This window comes from Caretta caretta, chromosome 11 (assembly GCF_965140235.1).
Source record: "Caretta caretta isolate rCarCar2 chromosome 11, rCarCar1.hap1, whole genome shotgun sequence".
In the NCBI taxonomy this organism is placed as follows: domain Eukaryota; kingdom Metazoa; phylum Chordata; order Testudines; family Cheloniidae; genus Caretta; species Caretta caretta.
In genome coordinates, this window is record NC_134216.1 from 58,569,744 (window position 1) to 58,596,866 (window position 27,123).

At 42.2% G+C, this 27,123-nt stretch overlaps 1 protein-coding gene and 1 long non-coding RNA gene across 5 annotated transcripts in view; one reads left to right on the forward strand and one right to left on the reverse strand.

The window, feature by feature from the left end:
- SATB2 (SATB homeobox 2) overlaps positions 1-21,737 on the reverse strand; it is a 166,198-nt gene extending 144,461 nt beyond the window's left edge. The window contains exons 1-2 of one of the 3 annotated variants that reach the window (XM_048869826.2): positions 21,656-21,737; positions 16,992-17,219 (exon numbers count right to left, since the gene is read on the reverse strand). In XM_048869826.2, the coding sequence (XP_048725783.1) occupies positions 16,992-17,160 (169 nt within the window). In that variant the 5' untranslated portion in view covers positions 17,161-17,219; positions 21,656-21,737. Of the gene's footprint in view, positions 1-16,991; positions 17,220-18,372; positions 19,098-21,655 lie in introns of those variants that run through there. The other 2 variants (XM_048869827.2, XM_048869825.2) reach the window with 2 other exon arrangements.
- LOC142068573 (uncharacterized) lies at positions 19,874-26,997 on the forward strand. Of its 2 annotated transcripts, none has more exons than XR_012664439.1 (3): positions 19,874-21,001; positions 23,170-24,047; positions 25,300-26,997. It is a non-coding gene; the product is annotated as an uncharacterized LOC142068573 (long non-coding RNA). The 2 variants fall into 2 exon arrangements; XR_012664440.1 differs by having other exon boundaries at positions 19,874-20,652.
- The last annotated feature ends 126 nt before the right edge of the window (positions 26,998-27,123 follow it).

Here is a 27,123-nt window from a genome sequence, read left to right on the forward strand (position 1 = left end):
AGGGAATATTTTTTCTTTCTGAAAAGGATAAATGCAATGCCAGAATGCACAAAGGCATTCATATTAAGCTGCTTCCTTTTTTTTATTTTTGTTAATTTATTTAAATGCAGCAACTTAGTTGCTTTTCTGCATAAAATTCAGATGGTGCTTTAACCCTGAACACATAGCATCAGTTGAAACACATAAGTAAAAAACAAGATCCTAGAAAACAGCAAATGCTTTCATGACAGCACTGCATAAAAGCCGCTCTCTGCACTCTGAGGAAGAGGCCAGTTCACAGTCCAATGTATGACAACTGTGCACAAACTGCTTTGACTATAACTGTTTATGCCTGCGTACATTTTCCAAATCTGGGGGGTTTAAACTTCACGATTCCCTTTCCAGTCACAGGGAGCTGAACAGCTAAGGCTTTGCACCTGGCTTTCCTTACTTTTTAGGCAAACTATTCAATTTCTTTTCTGAGCCTGGCCGAAGGTGCAGAGAGAGACTAGAAAGAAAGCACCACTGAAATCATGTAGCTGACATTTGTATTTTACTGTACATTTTCTCCTCCTTGTCAAGTTCATTCTGCTGTGAACAGTTCCTTAGTAAATAAAATACATCCATAAAATTTAGAGTGTGGGCATTAAAAACGGAAGGTTTTTCTGAATTTTTCTGAAATTGTCTAAGTCGTCTTCATTCAAGAAGTAGTTTTTGGATATATCTGTGTACAGACTTTCTTCAGTTTAATTAAAAGTTGAGGTCATTTTAAAAAAAAACCAAACAATGTATTGAACTAAATCAATACAGAGTTCTAAACCAATATAAGAATGTCTACACGGGTTTCCACCAGTTTAATTAGATCAACTTGAAGAAAACAAATATTTTTAGTTAAACCAGTGTAAACTGTGTGTGTATGGATGAGTCCCTTTCAAATGACTATTTCAAGGCACAATATGACGCTGAGTCTTACACTGGTTTTATTTATGTTTCAAGTGTTATCTAGTCCAATGTGTGCTTAAAATGAGTAATAAACTGCACTCTACAGTCACTGGACTTCCACATGTTGTCCATTTGCTTGCTAACACCATGCATTTAGTGTCTCCAAATGTGGGGAAAAAAGAAAGGATGTGGAGAGCTGGTGACGATGTTAAATAAAAATGCTATATATACTCGCCCCTCTATCCCCACTGAATGGGAAGCACTATTTATCCTAATAAATATAATACAAAGATCGGCCAATAAGAGTAGGATGCAATAAAATGTGTCTTTTCAGATTAAAATTTGTTTTCATCAGGCAAAATTTTGAACTCTGTCTAGGTGTTATTTAATTTAATCTAATTTGAACAATTTCCAAACATCATCTTGATTAATTTCAACAGCATGATGTTATAGAAAAATTTACTGTATGGGGGTTCTCTAGAAGCGAATTAATAAAGGAGCCAAGTTCTCAGCTCTGAGTAACACAAGGTTTTAAGACTTCCCAGATTTCTAGTGGGAATACTTCATAGCACAAGCATGTTTTCTTTTGGGAGTTAAACCCACCAAAATTATTAAAAATTGAGATCAAATGGTGGTGTAAAACCCAAAGGAAATCATGCGATAGTGGAGAGATTTTTATCAAATGAAAAAAGTAGAAAATAAAGTTTTTACAGCACACGCACACAAGATAATCTCCTTCACAGACAGACAAAGCTAACATCTATGATTTGATGTTCAGAAACCAGGGCATTTACTGACACTTAATAGACTACAGAAAACCCTCGATTATTGCATAAGAAAGCAGGCTTTGCCTAGTAGAGATTCTAAACAAAGGCCACACAATAATCAAGCCCCTCTCAAACACAGAGGGCCAAATTCAGCCCTGGGTCAAGCAAACACAATTCCAATGACTTCAATGGAGCTGAGCCTGATTACACCAGGACTGAATTTGGCCCAAAGTGTGACTACATACCTTTCCTAAATCCAGTGTACAGAAAAGATAGTATCAAATCTGCAGAGGAAGCTAAAATTAATTACAACCTCCCCCTCCCCCAAACACACATACCCTGATGAGAGACCGCATCTCCGTTTTGCAATACAACACTTGTCTTATGGAGGGACCAATCCTGCAAGCCTTCTAGATGCAGAACTGCCAATGACTTCAATGGGATCTCTGCACAAGATGGTTTTCATGACTGGGCCCCCATTTTCGTGATAGAATCTATCTCAATACAACTCCATCCGCAACACAGAGTTTATCTGGACAATTCCCTCTGATGAAAGTCATACAGTATATTTAACACAAAAAAAAATTGTTCTCCCCTCTCATACTAAAATCATTTTAGAGGAACAAAACTGAATGATTTCTTAAATCTGATTTGGTTTCCACCAATCATGTACTTTTCCCTCTAGAGGGGCATTTCATGTAAGGTGGACAGTGAAGAGGAACAAGTCCGTTTCTTGTGAGTCAGTCACTTTCAGAATCTAATGCACTAGGTGAAAGCTGAATTTAAAAAAAAAAATACAATGAAAATATTTGTTATCCAATTCTCCCATACCTTCTTTTAAACAAATGCTAATTCTGACAATATCCCTTCAAGAATTCAGAAATCAGAATTCACATAGCAAAGAGAGCTTTTCCTCTGTTCTCTTCCTCATTAGAATCCACCGCCTAGTCCCACTATTTAAAAAGGTAGGAACCTCTAGAATTTAACAATTCCCAGTTCTCTAGAGCTACCTGAATTTCAGCATTGAAGAGCTCCATCCCACATTCCCATGGAAACAAAGCAATAGCCGTATTTGCCTAGTCCCCTTTGTAACTGCATAATTTCCACTCTTGAAAATCATATTGTGCAACACCAACCAACAAGATAAGCTCAGCAGCAAGGCTACCATAGCTCCAAAAATGGTATCATCGGAAGACCCTGCAACAACTCTGAGAAATGAGCATCTCACACGAATAAGACTTCTATTTGAGCTTCACTAGCTGAACGCAGATATTCTAAAGTGTGCCACAGAGCTTTTTGAGAAGAGAGAGGCCACGAGTATTAGAAAAAACAGTTCACCATTCTTATCTTCACCCCACTTTTACTGAAAGCACTGCTCAGCTCTAGCTGGGGGGTGATGTGAGATCTTACAGATAAAATCCTACAGAGTCCAATTAAAGATTTAATATTTAGGACACATGATAGACTGAATAGATGCAAAGATACTGTTTCTAAAGTGCAACATACCTATCACTCTTTGTGCTTAAGAGATCATAGCAATGCAGCACAGTAGAGTGGTTGAAGAAACAAAGCTCAAAAACTTCAGCAGGTATTAGTCATGTTCTCTCAGAATCGCTTTCAAGTGATCCATAAATCTTAAATATAATTACATTTGACAGAATATAAGCTGTTGGCAGTTAACCTGTTTACAATAAAAGCTTGGTTTGGGTAAATGGACTGTACTTCAGTCTTAAATAACAAACACAAACCTACCTTTGAGGTAGAGAATTCTTTCACTGTAAATGTTTTTACTGAGGACCGGGGGAATTACTTTGCAGCTTGTTTTCCACTAACCACTTGGAAAAACGTGAAAACCGCTACATGTATCCAGGCATGAGGCTAACTGGAATTCTATATGTTAGAATTAGCGATTATATTGAGACCATCACAACATTATGGTGCTGCCCAAAAATAAAAAATTAGCTCAGAAGGGCAAAAACTTCATCTTTACACAATCACAACACTTGCCTATATGGCATTCCAGCTTTTTTAGGTTACTTGTGAGCTAATGGACATTTGTACTAGGACTGGCAGAATTTTAACTGGTTAACTCCTGCTCTTTAATGGTTTATATACCAGTTGTAAAAATTTCTTCCAGACTGAAATTTGGCCTAGAAGATCTCAGCCTCCAGATTTATTTTTTCAAATACTATAGCATGGCTCCCTTTTTGGGAGGACTGAGGGGATAAGTACAGACATTACCTTTCTCCACCTTTTCCCCCCCTCCAACTTTCAGTATTTAACTCAACCCTAGTCAGGAAATACTCTTCTACATATTGTGTTGTAGTCAGTGGTGATGGGAAACCACAGCATACTGTTTACATCATTCTGCAGCTTCCAGTCCTTCTGAGGCATCAGTCCCCCTACCATCGCCACTCTCCCTGCTCTCTAGAATTTTCACAAATAAATCACCAGCATAACCGCAAATTTCCCCCTGTTCCGACAGTTTAGCCAGCCCAAAGATTCTTTTTCTAAGTGAAACACAGCTACACGGTTTAACAGGAAATGCTCTAGGCCACTAGGCCATGACACGAACCTATTACTGAACTCATAACATGATTTGATAATACTCCAGTTTTACATAAGAGGATATAAATAAAATACACTTAACTTGCACGTTTAGACTAAAAAGAAACATAAGAATAGGTATAATGCTGAATCTCCACGCCCCTCTCACCCTACTGCATCCCCAATAGGAAGTTGTAGCTCATAGGACACACGATCACCCTATATGCCAAATAAGAGAATCTCAGCTGCCTCTGATAACCAAGCACAAAAGGATGGGAGTTCAGAGTTTGTCATCTCCTCTGGTTTAGCATAGGAGTTTTGTGCCTGCATTTTCTTCACTGCCTAAGACATACCCATAGGCTAGTACATCTCCACTTCTCCATCAGTAAAGCAAGGATGATAATGCATAACACAAAGTTGTGTTGTGAGGTTCTGAGAATCTTGGATGCCTGGCAGCATACAAATGCAAATTATCATTGCCATTATTCTAGCCTAAAACTTTACCCTCCACCCCTCTTCTCTCCCACAAAAAAAAGCAACAGAAAATACTGATGTCCATGAAAGTTGTATGCATGCGTCAAGAGCAGTGTATGGCCTTCAAAATATATATTAAAAAGCGAACATGAATCCCTTACAGAACCTTCCTAAATAAAACAGCTAAGTTGTTTTCAATTTCCTTTTTAAAAATACCCCACAGCACTACTTTACAATATGAATTAATGGAAAATTACTAAGATTTACTTAAAAATAGTGAAGGAAGGAAGCCCTTTCGGAATTTTTTTTTTTTTTAAGCATCTTAAGCTGTTCAATGATATTTGCTTTTGGTTCCTAGAACTTAAAAAACAAGACTGGAGTTTGGGGTTTTGTATGTTTTTATTTTACTTATGCAACTAAAGTTTTCTTAGGGATTAAGATTCTCTAATTCTGGGTGGAACTTGGCATAATTTTAATGACTGTGTTATAAAGCCCTTAAAACTAGAATAGGCCTGTGACTTTGGAAGCGCTAGTAGGTGCCACCATATTATATAAATTTTAGAGTAAAAACCCTCTTCTAGCAGAATGATTTTAATGAAGGTTCTGTTACATAGTCTCCTAGCAATGGAATGCATCTCTTGGAATGTAAAAGCACAGCTTTCTTAGTTGCTTTAGATTTCATTTCTAAAGAAGAGCTAAGTAACACACTCCGACTTGTTTGGCATCTTCACTGGAACTCACTAGTAAAGCTCTCTCCCTCCTTGAGCCCCAGCCCTCTGTGCACCACCCCAACAGGAAAGTAAGGGAACAGGAGAAAAGGAAGAATCAGTCCTCACCTTACCAGAGAAGTAGCTGACAGAGGGACCGAGGGAACTGCTACGGTTAGGCTGCTGCGTTCAAGTCCAGTTCCAGACTCCAGCAGCAAGGAAAAGAGGGGACTGATCTGCAACCCTCACCTTCACGCCCTCTTCCCTATTCCCATTTAGACTATGTCTATACTAGGAAAACTGCTCATTTCTGAAACTGGGTGTCAACCATGGATGCAGCCAAACTGGTGCCAGGCACAGTTTAGCAGGAAACATGGACAAGAGCTAACTACAGTCAATCCATTGTTAACAAGTCGGGTCCAAGCATGGTTACTGAAACAGTCCTGAACACAGTATGACTTTGTCTACACTTTCAGCCATGGTTCAGTTGCTCCCATTGCTGAAATCCATTGTCAGCAAGAGAGAGTTTTCCAAGTACAGACAGAACCATCAAGACCTCTCTACAGACAACACCAAGCAAAAGGGAAGGAAGGAAGGAAGGAATCCACACCCTAGCGAGGAGGGAAGCTGATGAGCTCTTCCTGTCACTTTTAGGAAGCAGCTGATCTGCTCCATTCACATTCTCTTTCAGCACATTGCCTGCAAAAAGCCTTCAGGGAGAGTGGGCATAGGGCACAAGCACATCAGAAATTATGACTCAGCATCTTTACCTGCAGGTCCCCAGCCACAGTCTGGTTTGTCTCGCATGGAGGGTGCCAATACTTTGATCTGTGTTAACTGAGGGAAGGAAAGCAAGGGCTGCAGAGGAAACCGTATACCTCCGCAGCAGAAGGAGTAGTACCATCTCTCTGTTTAAAATTTAGCCCCCTTTTTCGTAATGCTCTCTTAAGAGCTGGTACCGTGCATTTACCATACGGTTTTTAGCAGTAGCCATGCCTTTACCAAACAGGTCACAAGGGAAAGGAATTCCATTTAACAGCCACTAGAGCTTCACAACTACATATTTATTTTGTTCAACCAGCGCGCTATATTTGGCCACAACCTCCAGAGGGAAAAAGGATCTGCTAGGGCAGCCCTACTGTGTGGATTTGGAGGCGTCAACTACCCATGCTTTGGGGGCTCTCCAGAAAGGATTGCTACAACATGGTACACACAGGACTATATTGGAAGGACTGGCACCTCATCTAGTGCAGAATGCAACTGCTTGCTTACTTAGAGGCCGTTCCTTCTCCCTTACCCCTAAGATTCCCTAAGTTTACATGGGTAGCATATGATAACGAGCATCTCTAATCATATTGAGTAACAAAAGGGAGAATTAAACAAGTGACAGAAAAATTATTTTACTATTAAATCAACAGAGATAATGCCTAACCTTAGCTTTAGCATCTTAGTAGTATCCAGTTACTAGGTGTTCATCCATATCTGCCCTTGTGAAGAACCCAAGTCAAAGATCTTCTAGGATAATAAATATAAACATCAGCTAACAAACAAGATGAAATAAACTAAAAAATATTTCAGTTCCTCTGCATTTTCTCCAAGTCTAAAAATTGGTAGAGTGTATGACAGGTCCACCTCATTTTTCTTAATGATGTTTTTATTATTCTTTCACTCAATTAAAGCAGAAATGGATATTGCATCTTCTGACTGTATAATTGTTATTGTAATCTGTTTTCGATCACTGCTTGGGAAATGGGTCCAAAACAACATAAACTATCCACAGCCTCAGAATACAAGTCATTTTCTTTTACTACGATACTTAGAGACATCTATCATGCAGCTCTGCTAGCATGTTTGTATTATGGCAACAAAAGTTATTTGTAAGTTAGGAAAAGACATTACGAAAAATCACCTTTTACTCCAAAGTAATGTATAACACCTAATTTATAACTTATTCCTTAGTAGCCATTTAAAATATCAAGCCTCAAAACTGTGCACATTTAATTTTTAATATGTAAAGAGAGGAAATGCATATAAACTAAAAATATAGCACAAAATATGAATTTATATTATTTTGGCTATATAGTCTAGTTATGGTTTGGAAAATAACTTGCTTCATTTCCAATATATGCCTATCAGTAATATTTATAAAAAAAGAACTCTTCATGTGTTTATATTACTAGGATATATGGTATTTTACTTAAGTTTTCCCACTTATTTGAAGCTTCAGTCCAAATGAAGATAAAATGAGCAACTTCTAGATAGTATAGCACTAAGTGAAATGAACAAATTGTGGGTGATATTCAGTGATAGATGAAGTAGTACATTTGCTTTCACATAAGATGCTAATATAATAAGTAAAGCATCTTGAAAAAGAAAGTAACCTTGTGGCTAAAGTAAGATAAAAAGCAAGGTTTTGGTATGAAGAATTTCCACAAAACATTCTTTGCCCGATCTAGTGCTTTTGAAAAGGCTTGCACATCTTAAAAAGAAAGAAAGAAAGAAAGAAAGAAAGAAAGAAAGAAAGAAAGAAAGAAAGAAAGAAAGAACACATAGGCAAAGGAGGACACTGGAGTAGAAGCTGTTTATATTTCACTTTGAAAATGCAATGTGTATATGGCCGAAGTGCAGGATGCATCAATTTCATATGAAAAGTAGTCGGATGGTAGAGTTGGGCTGGCTGAAGGCTTCCTCTTAACCTTCTTACCTTTGTTGGCATTGCTATAGACAAATTTATGTCATTATTCTGACTATTTAATATGACATGTACTATAATCTACCCGCTGAAAAAAGAAGTGTTGGTTTGACCTCAGGGACAGCAGTATGACTAACAAGGCACAAACTGGAATCCATGTAATTCTATTCAGAAAACAAGACATGTACTTAACTCCTATCCACAACTACCTGTTCCTCTTTCATTTTCTCTCTATCCTTAACGGAATTTCAGACAGCTTATACATGTTATAGTGCTACTTTTTTTTCTTAACAAAACTGAGCGTAGCAGCTACTAACAATTTCGCATTTGACACAAGGTTTAAAATCTCTAGTGCAGACATGCACTCTCCCCTCCGGCATGCAAATGAAAATAATAGACTCTATGGCTCACACTGCACCACGTTTACATTTTTGGTCATTTGGCACTGCGGTAAGTCATCCCTGCAGCTTTGTGTCAGGCAGAAAAGTGTGTTAGTCCTGATCTGTTAGCAACACTGATTTTCATATTTACTCTAAATGTAGACTTTAAAAAAAAACAAAACAAAACAAAAAAAAAAACGAAGAATCTTACAATCAAACTTATTGTAAGTTCTTATCACATTAGTGGTCTCTAAAATACCTTGCTCACTAACAGAGTTACAACTTTTCACAACTTTCGGGGGGGGGTGGGAAGATGGGAATAATGTTGTTTTAGACCAGGTTTAAAATAAGCATATTTATCAACTATTTCAATCTTTAAGGGAAGTTATCTGAATCTTTTCAGCTGGTATTATAGTGACAAGCCATTATTAAAACTATCATTCTCTAATCTGAGAGAAGTACAATTCTAAATAGTTAACTCAATATTTTCCCTCAGTACAAAGACAAAAGAACAATTGCCCACAAAGCGTTTGGTTCAAATAATTAGCTTTTATGAGAAGTTACTGTAGCCGTAGCAACTTTTAAAGTAGATTTTGTAAGAACTCAATTTCAAATCTGCAACAACGTCAATACAGTTGCCATTTAATGCAAAGAAGGGTTGTTGTTGTTTTTAAATATAATGTATAAATGCAGTAAAAACTTTGTGAATGAACTGAAGAACCTAACACAGCCAGGCTAATGAAAGCCCTTGTAACTGGGATGAAAGCGTAATTTCTATATTTTGTACTACTAATAAATTTAAATTAGGTTTTAGGTAACACAGGAAATATATATGTTTTAACTGACTAGCATACAGCAACACACACCAAGCTTAAATATGGGTGCGCTAGGAAGGATTAAATTGTTATTGGTAAACGTTGATAAACATCAATTTCACAATACATACACAAACCAACTAAAATATTTCCTTCGATAATCGTCAAAATTTACAGATAGGCGAAGTAAGAAAAATGCTGCTTGAGAACTTATTAGATTGTGATTTAAGGATATTTACATTGTATATTTTGACATACATAGCTGACAGTTTGTCTTTTAACGATATTAAAGATTTAACTTTTTGAATATCAGCATTTATTATCATTAAATAATAACTGTCTGCCCCCTCCATTGCCTGACCCCCTCCATAATTTCATCCAACTGTGAAATTTTAAATTAATAAAAATTATGGGGGGGGGAATGTAGAAAACCCATGATTTTGAGCAACTATTAAAACCGAAATAGACAAAAAATGCTTTAAAAATTATCTGTGGCAATCATTTAAAAAAATTGAATTGTGCCAAGCCTAAATAAAGGAGGAAACATTTTTAGCATGACTAGAGGCTACAAAATATATTTTTCTCTGACGCCATCAAATCCTCAACTGGCTTTTGTCTGTGGTGGCTTTAGTTCGTAAGTCAGTTTCACTTATAGAAGAATGTGAAAATGCATCTGTTGCAGTATAGCTGATAGAGTAGGAACCAAAGATGGGTTCATCATTTCTCTCTCAAAAATGATGCATTTTAACACATTCTGCTATGTTCAAAACGTCTACTTTGTGTTGCCAAAGGAGAACACTCATTTGATAGCTACACATAAAGAGCCTAAATCAGACACTGATTGAGCTAAGCGCTGAGCAACTTCCTTGTGGTGCAAATCACCCACAATTCACATCAATTCAAGAGGAGTTGATGATACTTAATGCCTTGCAGGATTGGGCCTTTGATCTTGAAATACATTAAGTGTCACCAACAGGCAGGAAAAATCCTGCAAAATTTGAGTTAGCCAAAATAAATTATCCAATTTAAGCTCATTATGCATAGAAAGATAGTAAATGAAGAGCAAACTTGACCAAATTATAACTTTTGCAATAGAGATAAAGCTTTCCTCATTTTAACTACTTTCAGTTATTTCAAAAGGACTTTCTACTTTAAAAAGACCACAGAGAGTTCAAAACAATCTGTCAGTTCTTACACTTTACACTACACACACAGCACCAAAGATTCTTCAATGGCCTGATAGTTGTTCATTCACAAAGTCAAAATTTCTCTTCTTTAGGACACACAACAATTTTGTGAACGTAAACTACATACTGCAGCAAATGGTCTCAATTTTATAACAGCATAGATGCCAATTTACATTACCATTTATTGTATCATTTTCAGTGACAAAATATGTTACATGCGCCAGCTTTTTCTTTACTTAAGGTCCAAAATACCACTGTGCCCCTTTTTGCTCATGCAGAGGGCATTAAAAATTAGTGTTATCACACTTTTTTAATTTCATTAAAAAGTATTCAAACTATAATCTCAATTGAAAATGAAGGGCTGTGTATTAAGGTATTAGAGAATATGTGGAAGTCTAGAATACAGATTAGAAATATGAATTGTGACACATTTAACTGATCACAGAAAGCTTATGACTACTTTATTACAAACAATTACATGAAAAACTAGTTTTCATCAACTATTAAACCTTGCTAAAATATTTCATATAGCAAAATAATTTCATTAGGAATATTGATATAGTTAGGAAAAAAAAAACAATCGTTTAGCTTCACCTTTAGGAGTTTATCCATAACAGTAAAGTTTAATATTGTTTTCCTTTTGCAGATGATGTCTAAGCTCTTTGTTCAAATTTGGTTGTAAAAATGTAGCTATTTAATGTTCTGCAGCAAAAGTTCCCCGCTGTTCTATACTGCAGCTATTTTGGCATGGACCTACCACCCTTCCATGTGCATCAAACCAATTCTATTCTACAGGGTCACTGTCTGTTAGAATCACACTGACAGCACCTATCTCAAAGAAATGTCCTGTAAATAACTGACAGTAAATCGGTTCTGTCCTATAAGTACAGCAAGTGTACGGTTTACAGAAAGAAGAATTAACATTTAATTTCTCAAAGATGTTGGTCCCTTTTCTTTTCTTGGGTTCATGATGAAGATAACGGCATCTAGCAATTTACTGTGAGGAGGGGAAAAAAGATGCCTATAGCTACTTCTGAACAGTTGTGGGGGGAAAAAAATCTTATTACAGCTAATCTTCAAGTCTCAAATACATAATGGTCAGTGGTTTTCTGTAGATGGAACTTAGAGTTCCAAAATTACACTAACCATCAAATTATGCCTAGGTCACCGACTGGGTGGATACCCTATATTCTGTTTAATGCATATTTTCAATTACATATATATTTTAAACCAACTGTATCTTTAGTTTAATAACAGACCAAGTATTGAAAACACAGTGAAGGGCTATTTTTCTACCTCAGCAAAAATACAAATGATACACTAGATGACCCCAGAAGAGCGACTGTTAAGTTTATTCTCTTTAAGATATCAGTTATGACCAGGAAAGAAAAATAATCTTTTTCAGCACAAAAAGCAGCCCATTTCTAACAATTAATCAGTCTACATCTGCATTACAAGGAGACACCAGTGTCCCCTTTTCCTTATTCAAATTAGATGAGGGGTTTTTTTCCTAGTGATATACTAGTAATGCATAAAACTAAGAATACGCTTTCTATTTTAATTCATGCTGAATTAAAGCAAAAGAAAATTAGTGTTTTCCAACTATATCGTATAGGTGGTATAAGATAAACTACAGTGCATTGCCAATTCCCAAGCTAATAAGGCTTTGCAGCTTTCATAGCTTCAATACCTAGACATGTTCAGCCCTTTCAAATAGCAAAATTACCTTTTTCAGACAGTATTATGTTATTCTTCACCTAGATTTGAACAACATCTAAAACCTATTCCTTATAAATAGATCGGGTAAAATAAAGTAACATTCTCTGTGCAGACAATTAAAACATGTTAACAGTTATTGTAGATAAAATTTAGCTCTAAATGATAGCCTAACAATTTAGAATATAATATCAAATGTGATCAATCTGCATGCATCAGTCTGTATAATAATGGATATCTCCGTACCCCCGGCAACAAGGTATTTATATCCTTGAAACAGTTATAGGATAACAAAGATTAACTAGTATTCTTTTGTAAAACTAGCTGCAAGACACTGATTTTGATAGACAGTACTTTTACCACCCTGGATTGGCATTTCTCTGTGTTGAGAGAGATATTAAAACAGATTTCTGAAATGTACTTATGAAGATCAAAATATGTTTAAGCTTTAATGTTAAAAAGCTGAGAACAATCAGCAGTACAAAATTATCAGGAACATCCATAGAAGAATGCACTGCATCAAGAAGATTTTTGATATTTGTAGCTTCCTATAAGCATTTAAACCATATGGTAGATTTAAGTACTGCTCGTGTAATTTAGTTACAACTGTTTGAAAGTTCTCTCTTTCAGACAAATATTATAAAATTAAATTGCATGTTTTAACAGGTAAATGAAGAAAAAAATAATTGCTATTAAACTGGTTTCAAACTCATTTAAGAAGCAAATATTATACAATTGCTTCCTACCTAAAAGTTGATTGTGTTATTTGGGTTCTACATTTAATTCTTTTATACTGAAGTATTAAATAGCACATTTAGAACATTAATATTTAAGATACACTCAAGACTCTGAACTCATTTTCTGTTTTCTCAGAAATAAAATACACACATACAAATACAGCTCCATTTACAGACAGGTTTGCAAGCTTAATCAACAATTTTGCAAATCTGAATTTCCTAGCTATTAATCATTCTTTTTTTCAAAATCCTTATGGAGTGAATTACTAACTGAGAGGGGACGCCAATTCTAGTAAGTGAATGTTACCCAACAGGAATATAAAGCTGTCAACACCATAGTTCTCCTGCACACTCTAAATTCTCTCCCAGACTTCGTATGTTTTTTAAAGATATATTAGCCTTTTTTCCCAGGGACCCTCTATAAAACCTGCCAGTCACAAACATCTGAGCACTTGTGTTTTATTACATACATGCTTTAAAACAGACTGGTTAGATAACTGATGAAACATTTTGGAAAGTGTTGGACTAGCCAGAGCAAAATAAAACTGGACTCTAACACCTTCAGCTGAAGCAAACACCATTGTAAACAGTACAGAAACTTTAAAATCCCCTATTAAAAACAGCCTTGTTTATTTTTTTTTGTGACCTACACAAGTTTATTACAGCTGCCATAATGGCCCTTTGAATTATGTACATTAGCTACAAAAAAAGTCAGAAGGCAAAACTTCTCCCTAGCAGAGCTGATATACTGTTTGCAGCACTTCATATAAAATACTCACTGAAAAATTCAGTGAGAAAAGTGGAACGTCCGCGCACTTTAATATATCTCTCTTTCTCAGGGAAATCATTGTAAAAAAAATGTAATAAACACAAAAAAAAGTTATAAAACTTGTTACCACAGGTCATCAGTCCCACCATAGCTTTAGATAATTTAAATTAAATTTCTCCATTTTTAATGAAAATGTACAGGAATATTTATTCTTGAGATTTAACTAAAAGTGGGCATAATAGAAAAAAAAAACATTTCAGCATTTACCTACATAGAACAAATGAAGGGAAACTAAGAGTAATCAAAATGTGATTTGTTAGCATCTTATTGCCCTGGGGTTCAAATCTTAAAACACGTTCTACAGAACTGAAAAAGATTGTAATTACACTGTCTCTAAATAGAAAAACATTGAAAATATTTTGCTTTTTGAAAAGTATAAGTTTTTTATAAAACACATTTTAAACTTACAAAATAAAAATCAAACTAAGAGCACATCAGCTAAAGTCTTGGAAGTCACTTCACTATGCAACATTTCAATATAGTTTGCTTTTACTGAAGAGTCTTCATCTATGACTAGCACTGGAAAAGTGGTTTATTAACAACTTATTTTTATAGACACGAAGTTTTGTACATGAAAGGATATTATTTTCTAAAACTCTAATATATTAAAAAAGTACTTTTCAAATGCCAACATTTGAGTGTCACAATTAAAGTGACAAAATTATTACCATTTCAGTGTACATTTGGAGCAATATGAACTTCTGAAACCGACAGACACAGTTATTTGCATTCACAATACATTACTTGAACACAAAGTCAAAGTAATGTGTTCATAAACATCAAATCTTAAAAAGAAAATGGGAAACATCTCTCTGAAAAACAGATATGCTAGTTTATCCTGAAAGCTTTTCTAAAAAATAAAAATCAATCTTATACAGTGCCATTATCTTATAAAAAAAATCCACCTTAACTACTTTAGCATTGAGTATTATAGATTCTAGATCAGTATTCAGACAAAAATAAAATTGTTCTTGCTCTCAATATGAACAAGAACTAATGAATAAACTGTATTATGGTACTCAAACTATGAGACACTCAGGCAAGCTGTCTAAAAAACCCAAGGGAAAAAAAATTCACCATGATTCCCCTACATTTTTAACACTCCAGTCTATATTAAGCTTATAACAAACCAGACAGCAGTGAATGAAAATGTAACCTCTTAAAAGTTTGTCTTCAGAAAGGAAAGTCTTCATGTTAAACTGAATGAAACGCTCCGTACTTCAATAGGCCAGAGGCAATCTGAACCACCAATATAATCACAGAACCCTGTAAACTTCCTTTGGCAAAGCACAGTTGCAATTATAAAGCAACATATATATTCCAAAATGTTTGAAGTCATCCTTTTTTTAAGTGCATTTTAATAGATCTCCAAAACTTTAGTTCCAAGTTCTAAGCCTTTCGTTAAAATGAAGCCACAGTCCTTCAGTCTTCTAAAAGGCACCTATGGCTATAATACTTACTTTCTAGCATTTTCAGACAAAACTAGCTAGTTGGATCCCACTGTTAGCCAGTGAATTATTTTCCTATTAATTTCTAATTGTTATAATACAACAAGTCTTTAACTGTAAAGTTATTTCTCCCTTTGCATACTTTAAAAGAACAAAAACAATCAGAGGTTCAATAAATGGAGATGAATTCATCAAAAGCACAAGAAACTGCTGAACTTTTCTACCCTTCATTGAGTAAATATACAGATCACTACAATTCGAAAAATACAAGCTGCAGCCTATCAACAAACTTCAGCAATTAGAAACCCTATTGAGAAAAAATGCTTAAATCAACCATATAATGACAAAACTGTTAAATTAAGTTCACAGTACACAGTCATGTGATGACAAAATTAATGCATCTTTTCTAAATGTCCTTAATACTGACCCTTTCTATTATGAACTGATTAGATTTTTGTATCCATCATGGGCTAGATTTAAAAAAAACAAAACAAACACCACAAACATATATTACATTAAATAGCTACATTTCTTACTAAATATAAAGATGTCCATGGCCTGTTTTGAAATATTTCTCTCTCTTATTACCTGATCTGCTACAAAACGTTAAAGATATTTTTCGAAATGTAATGTTACATTACATCAATCTCATCAACATCAAAATTAAGAGGAAAAAGCAGGACATTTAAGAGGTCATCGGAGAGTTTAGCTTGAGTAAGTAGTTGCTTGAAAAAAAGCAGCCACTCGTGTCACTGAAACATGCCATAAACACAAAATTGAATAGCAACTAGGGAGCAGAGCAACTATGAAATTTAAAGCTCTACAGAGAGTAACTGTGTCAAAACTGCAAAATTAATCTGTAATAATTATGTTAAACAAACTGATCCTAACCATGTGTTTATGTCTTCCTATGTCCTCTGCATAACAAGTTAACTGCCTAAAGATTTTATAACTGTTCATATAAGTTCCATAAAGCATATACACTCTACAAGTAATATGTGTTGTAATTCAATAGAGCAGGTTTTTTCAATTTATAAAACCATTATGGTTTTAATTATTATTATTAATAATAAATATCATGATATATTTTAAGTCACTAGTGAGATCATGTTAACTATAGTTAAGCGTTCTCCATTGCTCTCTTTTGCTAATAATTATCTATTGATGCATGATTAAAATTGTGTTTTCCCCTCTAAAAATAAGGCCGTCATGCAATACAAATTTTAATGTGATCTTCCACTGTCAGTTTATAATTATGCGTATTCAACAAAAGCTTGGCGTATTTTGTCCCAATCCTGTTTCCATTTTTCATCAGTAGGGGTAGGATAAGGCCTTTTGTGAGTTGGCGTAGATATAGCGATGGACTAACCACGGTACTAAAAAGGCCTTTTAATAAATATTCTGTGAAAAGAGTCAATATGAAACGAAGCCCTTACATGCACCCTTTTAACACTGGAATAGAGTTGAACAGTTAAAAGCTTTCCAGTAAAAGCTAGAAACTGCTAACTGTGACATAAACCTGCCAACACCTCGCACAGAGTGGCAACATGCCCAACAAAATGCCACCTTCTGGATACACCACTTTTCTATTTAACAGTAAATGCGGCGGCTGGTTACTGATGAGGAGCAAGTTGGGTACTGACAATTTGCAATCCACTTCCTGTAATCCTACACCCAGACAGAAAGCTTAATCAACATGAACCCTGACACTATGCCATTGTAATTCAGCTGCCAGTCTGTTATGTATACATTAATACTAGTGGATGGTTACCTCCCACTGATTTGGTCACAGAGCCATTGGGCCTCCCTCGGGTTCCCATAGGACTGCCATTCTGCTCGAGCCTGGCCACCTTCACGGGGGGAGGACCTTTGACATCAGGGCTGCCGCTCCCTCTGTCTGGACTATCCCTTAGACAGGGACTCTCACTTCTCCGCTCCATACTACTTTGACTTGGAGACAAAGTTCCCACGGGCAGATCACAGTAAAATGAACAAGGACCTAGAAAGAAAGAAACATATACACTTCAGAGGTCTGTAAAGAGAGCATAACCAGGGAGTTCAAGAGCTACTAATCATCGTCCGCTCACTTTATCCAAATAAAGCAATCAAAACCCCGGCTTTCAGAATCAAATTCATTCTCTATAGCGTGCAAGAGCTAAACTGCTTGAAACCCAGGTATTTGCGGCCGAGTTGTTAATACATTGCCCACCTAGACTGAGGAACAGACAACTAACAAGTACTGACCCACAACGGCTCGCCAGAGCGGATCGTTCGCTTGAAATTCGGTGGCACAAACCATGTTACTACCGGAGCCATTTACACGTTACATTTCTGTCTCGCGGGCCAGTTTAGAAAGTTGGGTACTTTGAAAAAGGCAGGTGTGTTAAGTAACTCCTGCTCAGAATTAACCCGATCCAGGCGGACACAACGGACTGTGAAGACCCGCTTGTGAATTAATACAGCGATATGCCGAGACACGAAGATCTTCTCTCTTCGGAAGATCGCTCTAAAAACTAATGTAGCGCGCGAACACCGCAAGGACAACAAACCAGATCTACACATGCTCTGGGGTGCGTGCAAATGTGACCTGCTCCGTATGCTAGCAAACGGGCATTAACGTCGGCACGTTTTTCAAAACAACATGCGACAGGTACTTTGATTACACTTCACTGATCAAAGCGCCGTTAACACATCCCGGGTCAAGCCTCCTCTTAGTTCATTGACACTCGGCGCCAAATCAAACTCAAGTTCAAATTCACTCGAAAAACTCCCCCCACCTGCCCCCGGCCCCCGTACCTCGCGCTCCAGCGTGTCTGCAAGGCAGGTCAGTTTGGGGTGCCCACACGGGCTTTAAAGGAGTTCGGGTTTGCAGGTTTGACTACACAACGCAGTACAAACCAGGCCAGCAAACCCCAAGACCTGTGTGCCCCAATCCTGCTCGCCGGGCTCCTGGGAACGGCCACACAGACACATAGGAACAAGAAGGGACAGGGCATTGCTGCAGACAGGGCTGTTTCTCCCACAATTAACACCACCGCCGTCATTATTTCATGGACACCGCAAATAAGAAAACTAGCTAGCTCCTCGCGACAAAGGCTGCTGCGAGCTGCTCACCCACGCCGGGTTTGTGGGCGCGCTCCTGCTGTACTTACTGCTTATAGTCTGTCTGTAAGTTGGCTGAGTTGGGCTCTGTCCATGGATCAAAAGTAGAGAATCCAGGGTGGAAAGTTTTCTTGTTTCCTCCTTTTACGTTCCTGTTTGCTTCCTTTCTACTTCCTTCCCCCCTCCCCACCCAGCTGACCCCCCTTTTCCTTGTCCTCGAGTCCGAGCTTTAAGGTCCTGGGTCAGGGTGCCTTCTTGGGCAGAGCTGGCTGTCACGAGTCAGAGCCCCTTCCACAGAGGGCAGCCGGGGTAGTGTATGGGGGTCGGGGGGGGGGGGAAGAGGTGAGGGGACTGGCTCCGGGGGGGGGGGAGGAGACGCCCGACTTCTCACACCTTCGGCAGAGAAAATCAATCGCGGGGGAGAGAGGGGGTGGCGAAGGGGAGGGAGGCCGCGTCTAAAGGGGCCGCTATCCCGGGCAGCGGGAGGAGAAGCGGCAGCAGGAGGAGCCGGGAAGCGGGCGCTTGTGATCGCGGTGAAGAGGCGGCAGCCCCCGATGTGTCACTTTCAATCGCTCCCTGCTCTGCCAGCAGCAGCAGCAGCAGCAGGGACTCGCCAGAGCGAGAGGAGAGAAATGATTATTAGTTGCGTTGAGTCATCAAGGCAAAGTGAGTCCTTTTTGGGGTTGTCCTTGGTTTCAGTGCCTGTGTGTGTGTGTGTCTGTGTGTGCGGTTTTCCTGTCCCCAGATCTTTGCATCCAAAATAGCAACCACCTCCCGCCCCTGCCTTCCTCCCCTCCCCCCACACCCCCAATAAATAAAAGTCTCTGGATAAGCTCAGCTCAGGTACAGCGCGGAGAGAAGCACCCCCCTCCCCCCCGCGCCCCAAGCCACGGCTGCTGCAGCTCCAGCCAGCCCCGCTGCCTGCAGAGGGGTGGGGAAGAAGGGAGGGAGGGAGGGAGGGAGACCCGCCTGGCAGGAAATTAAACACCAATAAATAAATAATGAACGTCTCCCCGGAGCGCGCACACGGGCAGGAGAGCCAGGCGCTGCGCCGGGGAGGCAGGGTTAGGGGCAGGAGGCGGGGGAGAGAAGGGCACCCGGGGAGGCGGAGCCGGAGCCGGAGCCGGGCGCTCTGTCCGTCTGCCCGCGGCTCCGGGCCAGGGGGCGAGCGGGCGGCGTAGAGAGAGGCCCGGCTCGTGACAGCGGGAGCAGCCTGCCCACGGCGAGTCGCTGCCGGGCACGGCCTGGGCTGGAAGTTGCGCCCTCCGCCGGCTCCAAGCCCACCCCCGCGGGCAGCTGGACACGTGCAGCCCGGGGGAGTCGGGCCTCGGCGGAGGCCGGGGGCAGACAGAGGAGCGGCCTCCCCGCCATCCCCGGCTGCAAGGTGCAGCCGCAGCCCGGACAGTCCGCCAGCGCCGGGCTCTGGGGCAGGGGCCAGCGGGCCGGGGCCCTCCCGCCCATCCCCGGCGGCAGCCCCCGGCCTCGCCGCTGCCTGGCTGCGCCTGGGCCGGGGAAGGCGGGGGCGGGGGCGGGGGCGGGGGCGGGGGGGGCTCTGCCCGCAAACGCCGAACCGCGCCGCCAACTGCCCGGCCCCGCTCGGGGCCGCCCCGCAGCAGCCGAGGCGGCGGTGGCACCAGCTCCGCTTTAAGGTGGACCGAGGAAATTGCAACCCCCTCCAGCGGGGCGTCCCCGCCGCTCGCCCATGCCCAGCTCCCGCTCCGCCAGGCACCAACCGACTCGCCCGCCCGCTCAACGGCGCCTATTGCGGCCGGCCGGCCGAGCCCCCTTCAGTGGGCCTGCTTTTACGGTGGCGCCGGAGGGTCAAAAAGAGGGGTAGAAACGCGTTAAAGGGGGACACATGGGAGACCTGAGGATTGTGGGGAGGGGACTGTTCGTGGAAGCCTGCGCCTGGGAGCGGGAGAGGAAAGGAGCCCAGCCAAGTGCGGGGGCAGCGGGAACGGGACACACACGCTCCCCTGGCTCTGGTCTGTCACAGACCCTTTGGGGAGCGGGGTTCAGTGACTGCCTTTGGGACCGGGAAGAAGCTCCGGGCGACCCCCCTGTCCACTCTGCCCAGCCCTGCCGAGGAGAGGGGGCTGCGGGAAAGAACAAGCTGCAGCCCCTGCTCCCCAGTAATATCACCTGGAGCAAAAGGGGAGCGCGAGCAACAGTAACTCCTTTCCTCCACCACCCCACGCGTGCCCAGGACAGTCTCGGCGGGCTTTGGAGGAAAACCAGAAGCAGCACGAAGAGCAGCAACTTTCAACCCCGCCACCAATGTTGCGCTCCCGTGTGGGGGCGCCGGGAGGGGGGGGTCAAATTATCTGGAGGTAAGAATAAGAACGAGCAGCACTAATAGCTTCACACCCATCCTATTATCTTAAGTCCGGAGAAAGAAGCAATCGCAGCAGCTCCCAGCCCCGTCGCCACCATGTTTGCAATCCCTGCCGGTAGTCTATGGACATCATTTGGAAGTAGAGCAGCAGCAATGCAGTTTCTTTGGGGATTTGGGCTGTGTGGAGCTTGCAGCCTGGTGGTTGTAGCCGCGGTGCTGCTGCTCTTGCTTTTCCTCCAGACGAGGTTAATAGGTTGCAGAGGGATCGTGTCTCTCTAAGGGCTTTGGGCCGTACAAGGAAGTGGGGCTGGGAGCCTGTGAGACGCGGCGGAGCTGTGACCAGGGTAAGAGAGAAACTCGCTTCACTCCAGATCAATCCCGGTGCAGCAGCAGGATTCCGCCACCCCGGAAAAGGCAGCAACTGCTCGCCTCCCATCGCTGGGGCGAAGGACGGGTTCCTTCCCCACGCAGGGGAGGGGGAGGACCAGCGATCTCTCGCTGCGTGGCTACGAGGCGTCTCGACAGGGTGTAATCTCTGCCCCCGGGTCCGGAAGAAATGGAAGGGGTGGGGGCGGGGGTCGTAGCTCCGGGTCAACTTTGTGGGACCCAGAACTAGAGGCTCCTGCCAGCAAAAGGTAGGGAGGGTGGCGTGGGGCGAGAATTCTCCACGAGGCACGGAGCAACGACCCGCTCGGACAGTTTGCATGACTTGTTTAAGAAGGACTGAAAGCTAATGCATCTGAAAAATGCAGACTTTGGAGGAGTTTAATGCAAAGTAGCTGAAGTATGTCAGCCAGATTTCGTATTTGAAAGATGACAGGTGGGGGGGGGGGGGGAGAGAGAGAGAAGAATCCTGGAAGTTTGGAGAGCAAACTTTTTTCAATACCCTAGTGTAACTGAACAAAATAAACTGCGTAAAATGCTGTTGTGGGTTATATATGGAAGTTCGTATTTTCTACCAACTATTGAATAATTAAATAATGTTGATTTATTCTTACCTTCGATGTTGAACTACGAATTCCTTCGGATCAATGGCCAGAAAGTTAGAAGAATTGGTGATTTTAGGACTTCAGTACTTCTGGAAAAAAATACCAGTGGTTTAGCCAGGATCTTCCCTGTTTGATTCGTCACTATTATTATATCTGATGATGTGGATGGACAGAGTCAACCCAAGCTCATTAATGAGCTATTTTATAAACACCACCGTCTGAAGATCTTCATTTACATTTTGTCAATAATCCTTTCGTTGACATCAGAGACGTATGTCAACAGCATGATTACAGGACTTTAGCAAAGTTCCTATAAAAGAATACAACTGGCTTGTTAATCGATTAATAAATATTTTATAAAGTTTTTAGGGAAACTATTGATTCTAAATTATTAAACCACTCGGTGGGGGGAGTTGAATAATGCATACAATTAAATACATTTAAATATATACGTTGCAATTGCTTTATTTTCAATTAATCCATTGCACCTCTTTTCTGGTATGGGTTTGGGAGGGGGGAGGGGTTGGTCTTTTTTATTTTATTTTTATTTATTTTTTTGCAATTGTGCGTTATATGGAGAACAAGAGCTGCAAACTTGTTTTCTGTATATAAAATTCCTTAAACTTTGCATTATTGAGTAGTAATAATTGTGGCACGGAAACTGGGAGGATTATTATTAAAGACACGCAAAACTGAACCGATTACTTAAATTCTGCGGGTTAGTAATTTCTGTTTCTTTAACTTTATTTTATTCAAACAGATTTATAGGAGATTTTGAGATACATGATGTTTATTTTTCTTTTACAGAATACTTCCCAATAAAGGCCTTTTCTGTTTCAAATTACATATGCTTTTTCCAGTACAAATTTTTCACATTTATTTATTTCAACTGGGGGGGGAAGCGATTACTTTCCACCGCATTTTTAATATAAAAATAACAAGCTGGCTTCTCTTTTATTAATAACTTCTGCTTTTTCGTCATTTAGAACAAAGTCAAATACCAGGGCTTTCTGTTTGGACCTAGTCTGATGAATGCAAAATGGATGCGCTTATTAGCGTGCGACAATCATCGTTATTTTCGTTTTTTAAATCCTCGCGTGGTGTATTGCCAAATAATTTTCTGAACACAAATCTCAGTGGAAAGGTTTGTTTTTAATTAACTGTCACTTTTCCAGCCAACACGCGATTTCAAGTTCCAGCGTTGTCCGACCTTCAAAAAGCGCAAAGAGCCGAAGGCTGTGGAGTTTTTGCAGATTTTCCTGGACAACTATTGCGCTTCCTTTCTCGGTTGTTCATCTGCTGGGCTCCGTTGCGCGGAGTTTGCGACATTTGAAAGTTGTCCCCGCCTGGGATCACAGTGGGAAATATTCCTTGCTCTTCGCAAATTCTCCCCCCGCAATCGAATGACAAATTACTCCTAGTCAATACGATTTCCTTCTTTTCCTCTTTCCTCCAGGAGCTGCCTATGTCTCTCGGTATCTAGCTCCTTTCCTCACCTTCCCTATTTTTCTTTTTCTTCGTAGAGGCCCCTGCTGCCCTGACCCTGCCTTGTGCCCCCGTCTCCCCCCTGGCTTCCCGTGGGTGCTGTGAGCTCGGACTCCTCTTACGCCTGCCACCGGACTTGGAAGCGCCGGGCTCCCTGCAGCCGGCGGCCAGGCTGCAAGCAACAGGGGGGTAGCCCTGCCCTGGAGAATCAGCGGGTACTTCGTTTTCTATTTACTCCGCCGCTTTGAGTGCCGGAAGCCAGGGCCTGTCTCTGCATCTCAGCGGCGCTCCCGGGCCAAAGGGGCTGTGCAGCGCTTGAAATGCACCGACTGTTGCTGGGGGGGCGGGGGGGGGCGGTTAGTTTCTTTCCCGGTGGCTAAATCAGCGGAGGGCAAAAGGCCTGGAATGGCCCAAACCTCCACCCGCAAAGGGAAACCCCTAGCGGAGCGCAAGGAAAGGCCACGAAGCCAGCGCCGGCTAATCGTGCACATGAACTGTTCATCCTCCGAGCCCCTCCCTGGGAAGGTCGCTCCGCATCGCCTTCGGGGCTGAGAGCGGCGGTGGGGGGGAGAGTCCGGAGCGGCTGCACCGTACTCCGCTAGGGGTGGTGGCAGGCTACAAGCCTTGGCCAAACCCCTGCCAGGGGTCGGAGGCAGGGCATGGGCTGGAGAACAAAGGAGAGGGGCAAGAAACCACGCAGCGCCAGTGAACCAATGTGCCTTAAAACTCATTCTCTGGTGGCAACAGTTACGGCAAAAATGCGAACCACGCAAGTGAAGGGAAACAAAGCTCGCCCCGTCTCTAGAGCTGTAGGGCGCGTCCCTCTCTCTCTCTCTCCTTTATCTCAATCTGGAGGCAATTTGGGGACTGGAAAAGTCTGGTGCGGGCATTGGGAAGTGAGGGCCCGGCACAAGAGGTAGGGAAGCTGGCGAGAGAGTGGGGGAATCGGGGAAGGGAGTGACAGACGGGGGTGGGGGGACTGGGACCAGGGGAAGGGGCAAGTGCGGATGGAGGAGGGGGAGAAGGGAAAAGAAGAGTAGGGGGGAGTGGGGAAGGAAGTCTGAGTGAGTGGTCGGGGTAAGTCGCCTGGGGGAAAGGGGGTGGGGGCCGAGATGTTGCGGGGAAGGTGCTCAGGTTCTGGGGGTGGGCTTTGAGGGACGCTTCGGGCTGGACTCTAGCTGGGCTCCCCTGGCCTGGTGGGGATTTAATGCGGGTGTGATTGACCGGCCTGTGGCCAGGCCCGCTCTGGACCAGAAAGGAAAGAAGGAAGCTTGGTGCTCCTGGCGCCTCACCTTTTCCTTCTTGCCCCCAGATGTGCCAGCATTTGCAGCTGACCCCCCAGAAAAGGGGAGGGGTGGCATATGGCCGAGGGGGAGTGGAGAGGCTGCCTCCGCGCCTTACAGCTGCAGCGCGGGGACACAGCTCCCTCTGCCCCAGGCTCCTCTCGCAGCTCCGGCTCCGCAGCAGCCCGCGCCGCGTCACCGGCCACGGGGAGGCTCCTGCTTCCGTCGCCGGCCCAGCTCAGCGCCCCGGGACCACCTAGGCCCCGCGCTCAGCGCCGCCGCTCCCGGCCCCCAAGCGGAGCAGCCCCGAGGCTGCTTGGAACAGCGCCACCGCGCGGGGAGCTGCGGGAAACTCAAGGCCGGGACCCGGCCGCCTCGCGCTGTCAAGGGACTGGTGCCTTGGGGGACGGCCAGCCTCACCCCTGCGGGGAATCAGTGCTGCGGAGACCCCCGGGGGAGCTGACCCGAGCTCCAGGGAGCCCCCCAGGCGCGATCGGACGTGCGATCGCGCGAGGCCCCCCGGGCTGTTTGTTTCCCCTCTCAGCGTCCTTCCTCTCTTCCCAAGGGCAGAGTCCATCCAACACCCACCCCCGGGGCACCTCGTTGGTAAGAGTGCATGCAGGGCTGGTGTTGGTGACCGTACAGCCTTGTTATAACGACTGGAGAGTGCGTGAAAGTGGACACCCTCCCTCCCCTTCTTGGAGCGGGCCCTCTGGATTTCACTGTGCTGGGGAGAAGGGAAACACAGCAAGGGGTGTAAGGGAGTGGGGGGGGGGGCGGGGGAGAGGAAACCTGGGGAAGGGAGGAAGGAACCTGGTGCATGATTGTATTTTTCTTTCCTACCATTCCTTCCTGATTCTGGGGGGGACGGACCCTGATTCTCAGGAGCAAGCCCTCAACCCGAAAGCCCCTTGAATGCTGCCCATTTCCAGAGCTGGTGCCCTGTTCCTTGGCACTCTGCAATCCCCAGTATTACAAAGCGATCACTCACACGGTGGAGACGGAACAACACGCACCGCAAGCTGGCATGGCCGGAAGAGGAGTGAATTAATAAAGTCCCAAGGTTTCCCTCCCCTTCGAGCAACTATTACTCTTCACAGTTGTGGGATCAGCACCGGGCTAGAAACTGCGTCGTGCACGGAACACAGCCCTGGTGGTGGGGACAGATTTAAAGAGCAACGCTGCCTTCAGCCTCCTTTCACTCCTAGCAGCCCAATAAGGGACAATCTCATTTGCAGGATTTTCTAGCCAACTGTATTCATTGCGCCTTTAAATTCAATGTAGGAGCACAACCCATTAATCCAGCAGTCAGGCGGAACAGAGACCGGCAGTGACCGCAGCTTCTGGGCGCACTGAACATGCTTATTTAGCACCAAAGATCAAAACTACTGGCCGTTTTAGACCTGGCTACAATGCTGGGGAGAAAGGCGACCCTCCGCCTTTGGCCTTGTCCAGCCATATAAACTGGTTGCTGAGACGTTGGCTGGCTGTTCTGCATTACAGAATGCAAATGCGAGCGTTAAAGGCTACTTTCCTACGGCCGCGGTTTGGGTTTTGTTTGCGGGGGGGTGGGGGGGGTACTGTATTTGTACCGAGAGGCTTTTTTTAAAAAAAAAACACCTAAAGACGCTCAAAGGCATCAGATCTTTAAACAGATCATTTTCATGACGGCGATTTCTCAGCAAAGGCTGCCCCCAATCCTCCACATTCCGCCGTCTGAGGACTTTATTATTAAACAGTGTGCTACTAACCTGAATTGCATGGAGCGGGACCTGTGGATTTGTACTGTACAACTGGAACAGATGTATTCTACAGCTGGAACTGGTGCAAATACAATTTTACCCAAAACAAATGCATACGAAAACCCTGGCCGGGGATTTTATAAGTAGAGATAACATAGTTCGTAGAAACGCTCGCTAAAATGCTACTTGAGAAAAACAACACTGATTTTGTAGATAGGCCAACACGTGCTATTTTCCAGGCCCGAGTCTGCTCCAGTTCAATCAATAACAAAACTCCCGTGATTTCAACTACATCTAAGAATTAGAGAGGTCGCCTTTTCCTGACTTTGGCATGTCACTTATTAAAAACAAAAGTAATCTGTCACAATGTTCACGTGCTGATGGATTCTCAGTAACTTAACAGCAAAAGCACAAACGTGTTTGAAAAGCCAAGTTTCGTTTCGCTTTAAACTACAAATATTATTTAGTAATAAGCGTATTGTATAAGAGTTGAATGGAAAAAATAATGATTTACATTTTCTGAGATAGCTATCTTTTACATTGTACAAAGGTTAAATGTGTTCAAACTGTTTTGTTTTTCATTACTATTAAGAATTATTTTTTAATATTTATATAACTCTATATTGTTATATTTAAATGTTATTTACACTTTTAAATAGCGTGCCTATTTCCGAAATATTAATATTTGCTTTATGATAATTTCATGCTAGTCAATTAATGTTTATCAATTATATATTTAGGAAGCTTGTCTTCATTAGCGTGTCATATGTGGCTTCTTTTATAAACGTGTGGGGGGGGGTTAAAATGATTAAAATGGAAAATAAAGCAGTCATTTTCTATGCGATTTTTCTCATTTAAGGTGACAGAAAGTATATATCATTTCATGACAAGTGTTTTTATTTTGTTTAAGGAAAAATTATTTCATGCGATAAAATAAAAGTTACGTAACAAGTACTCGTGACAAATA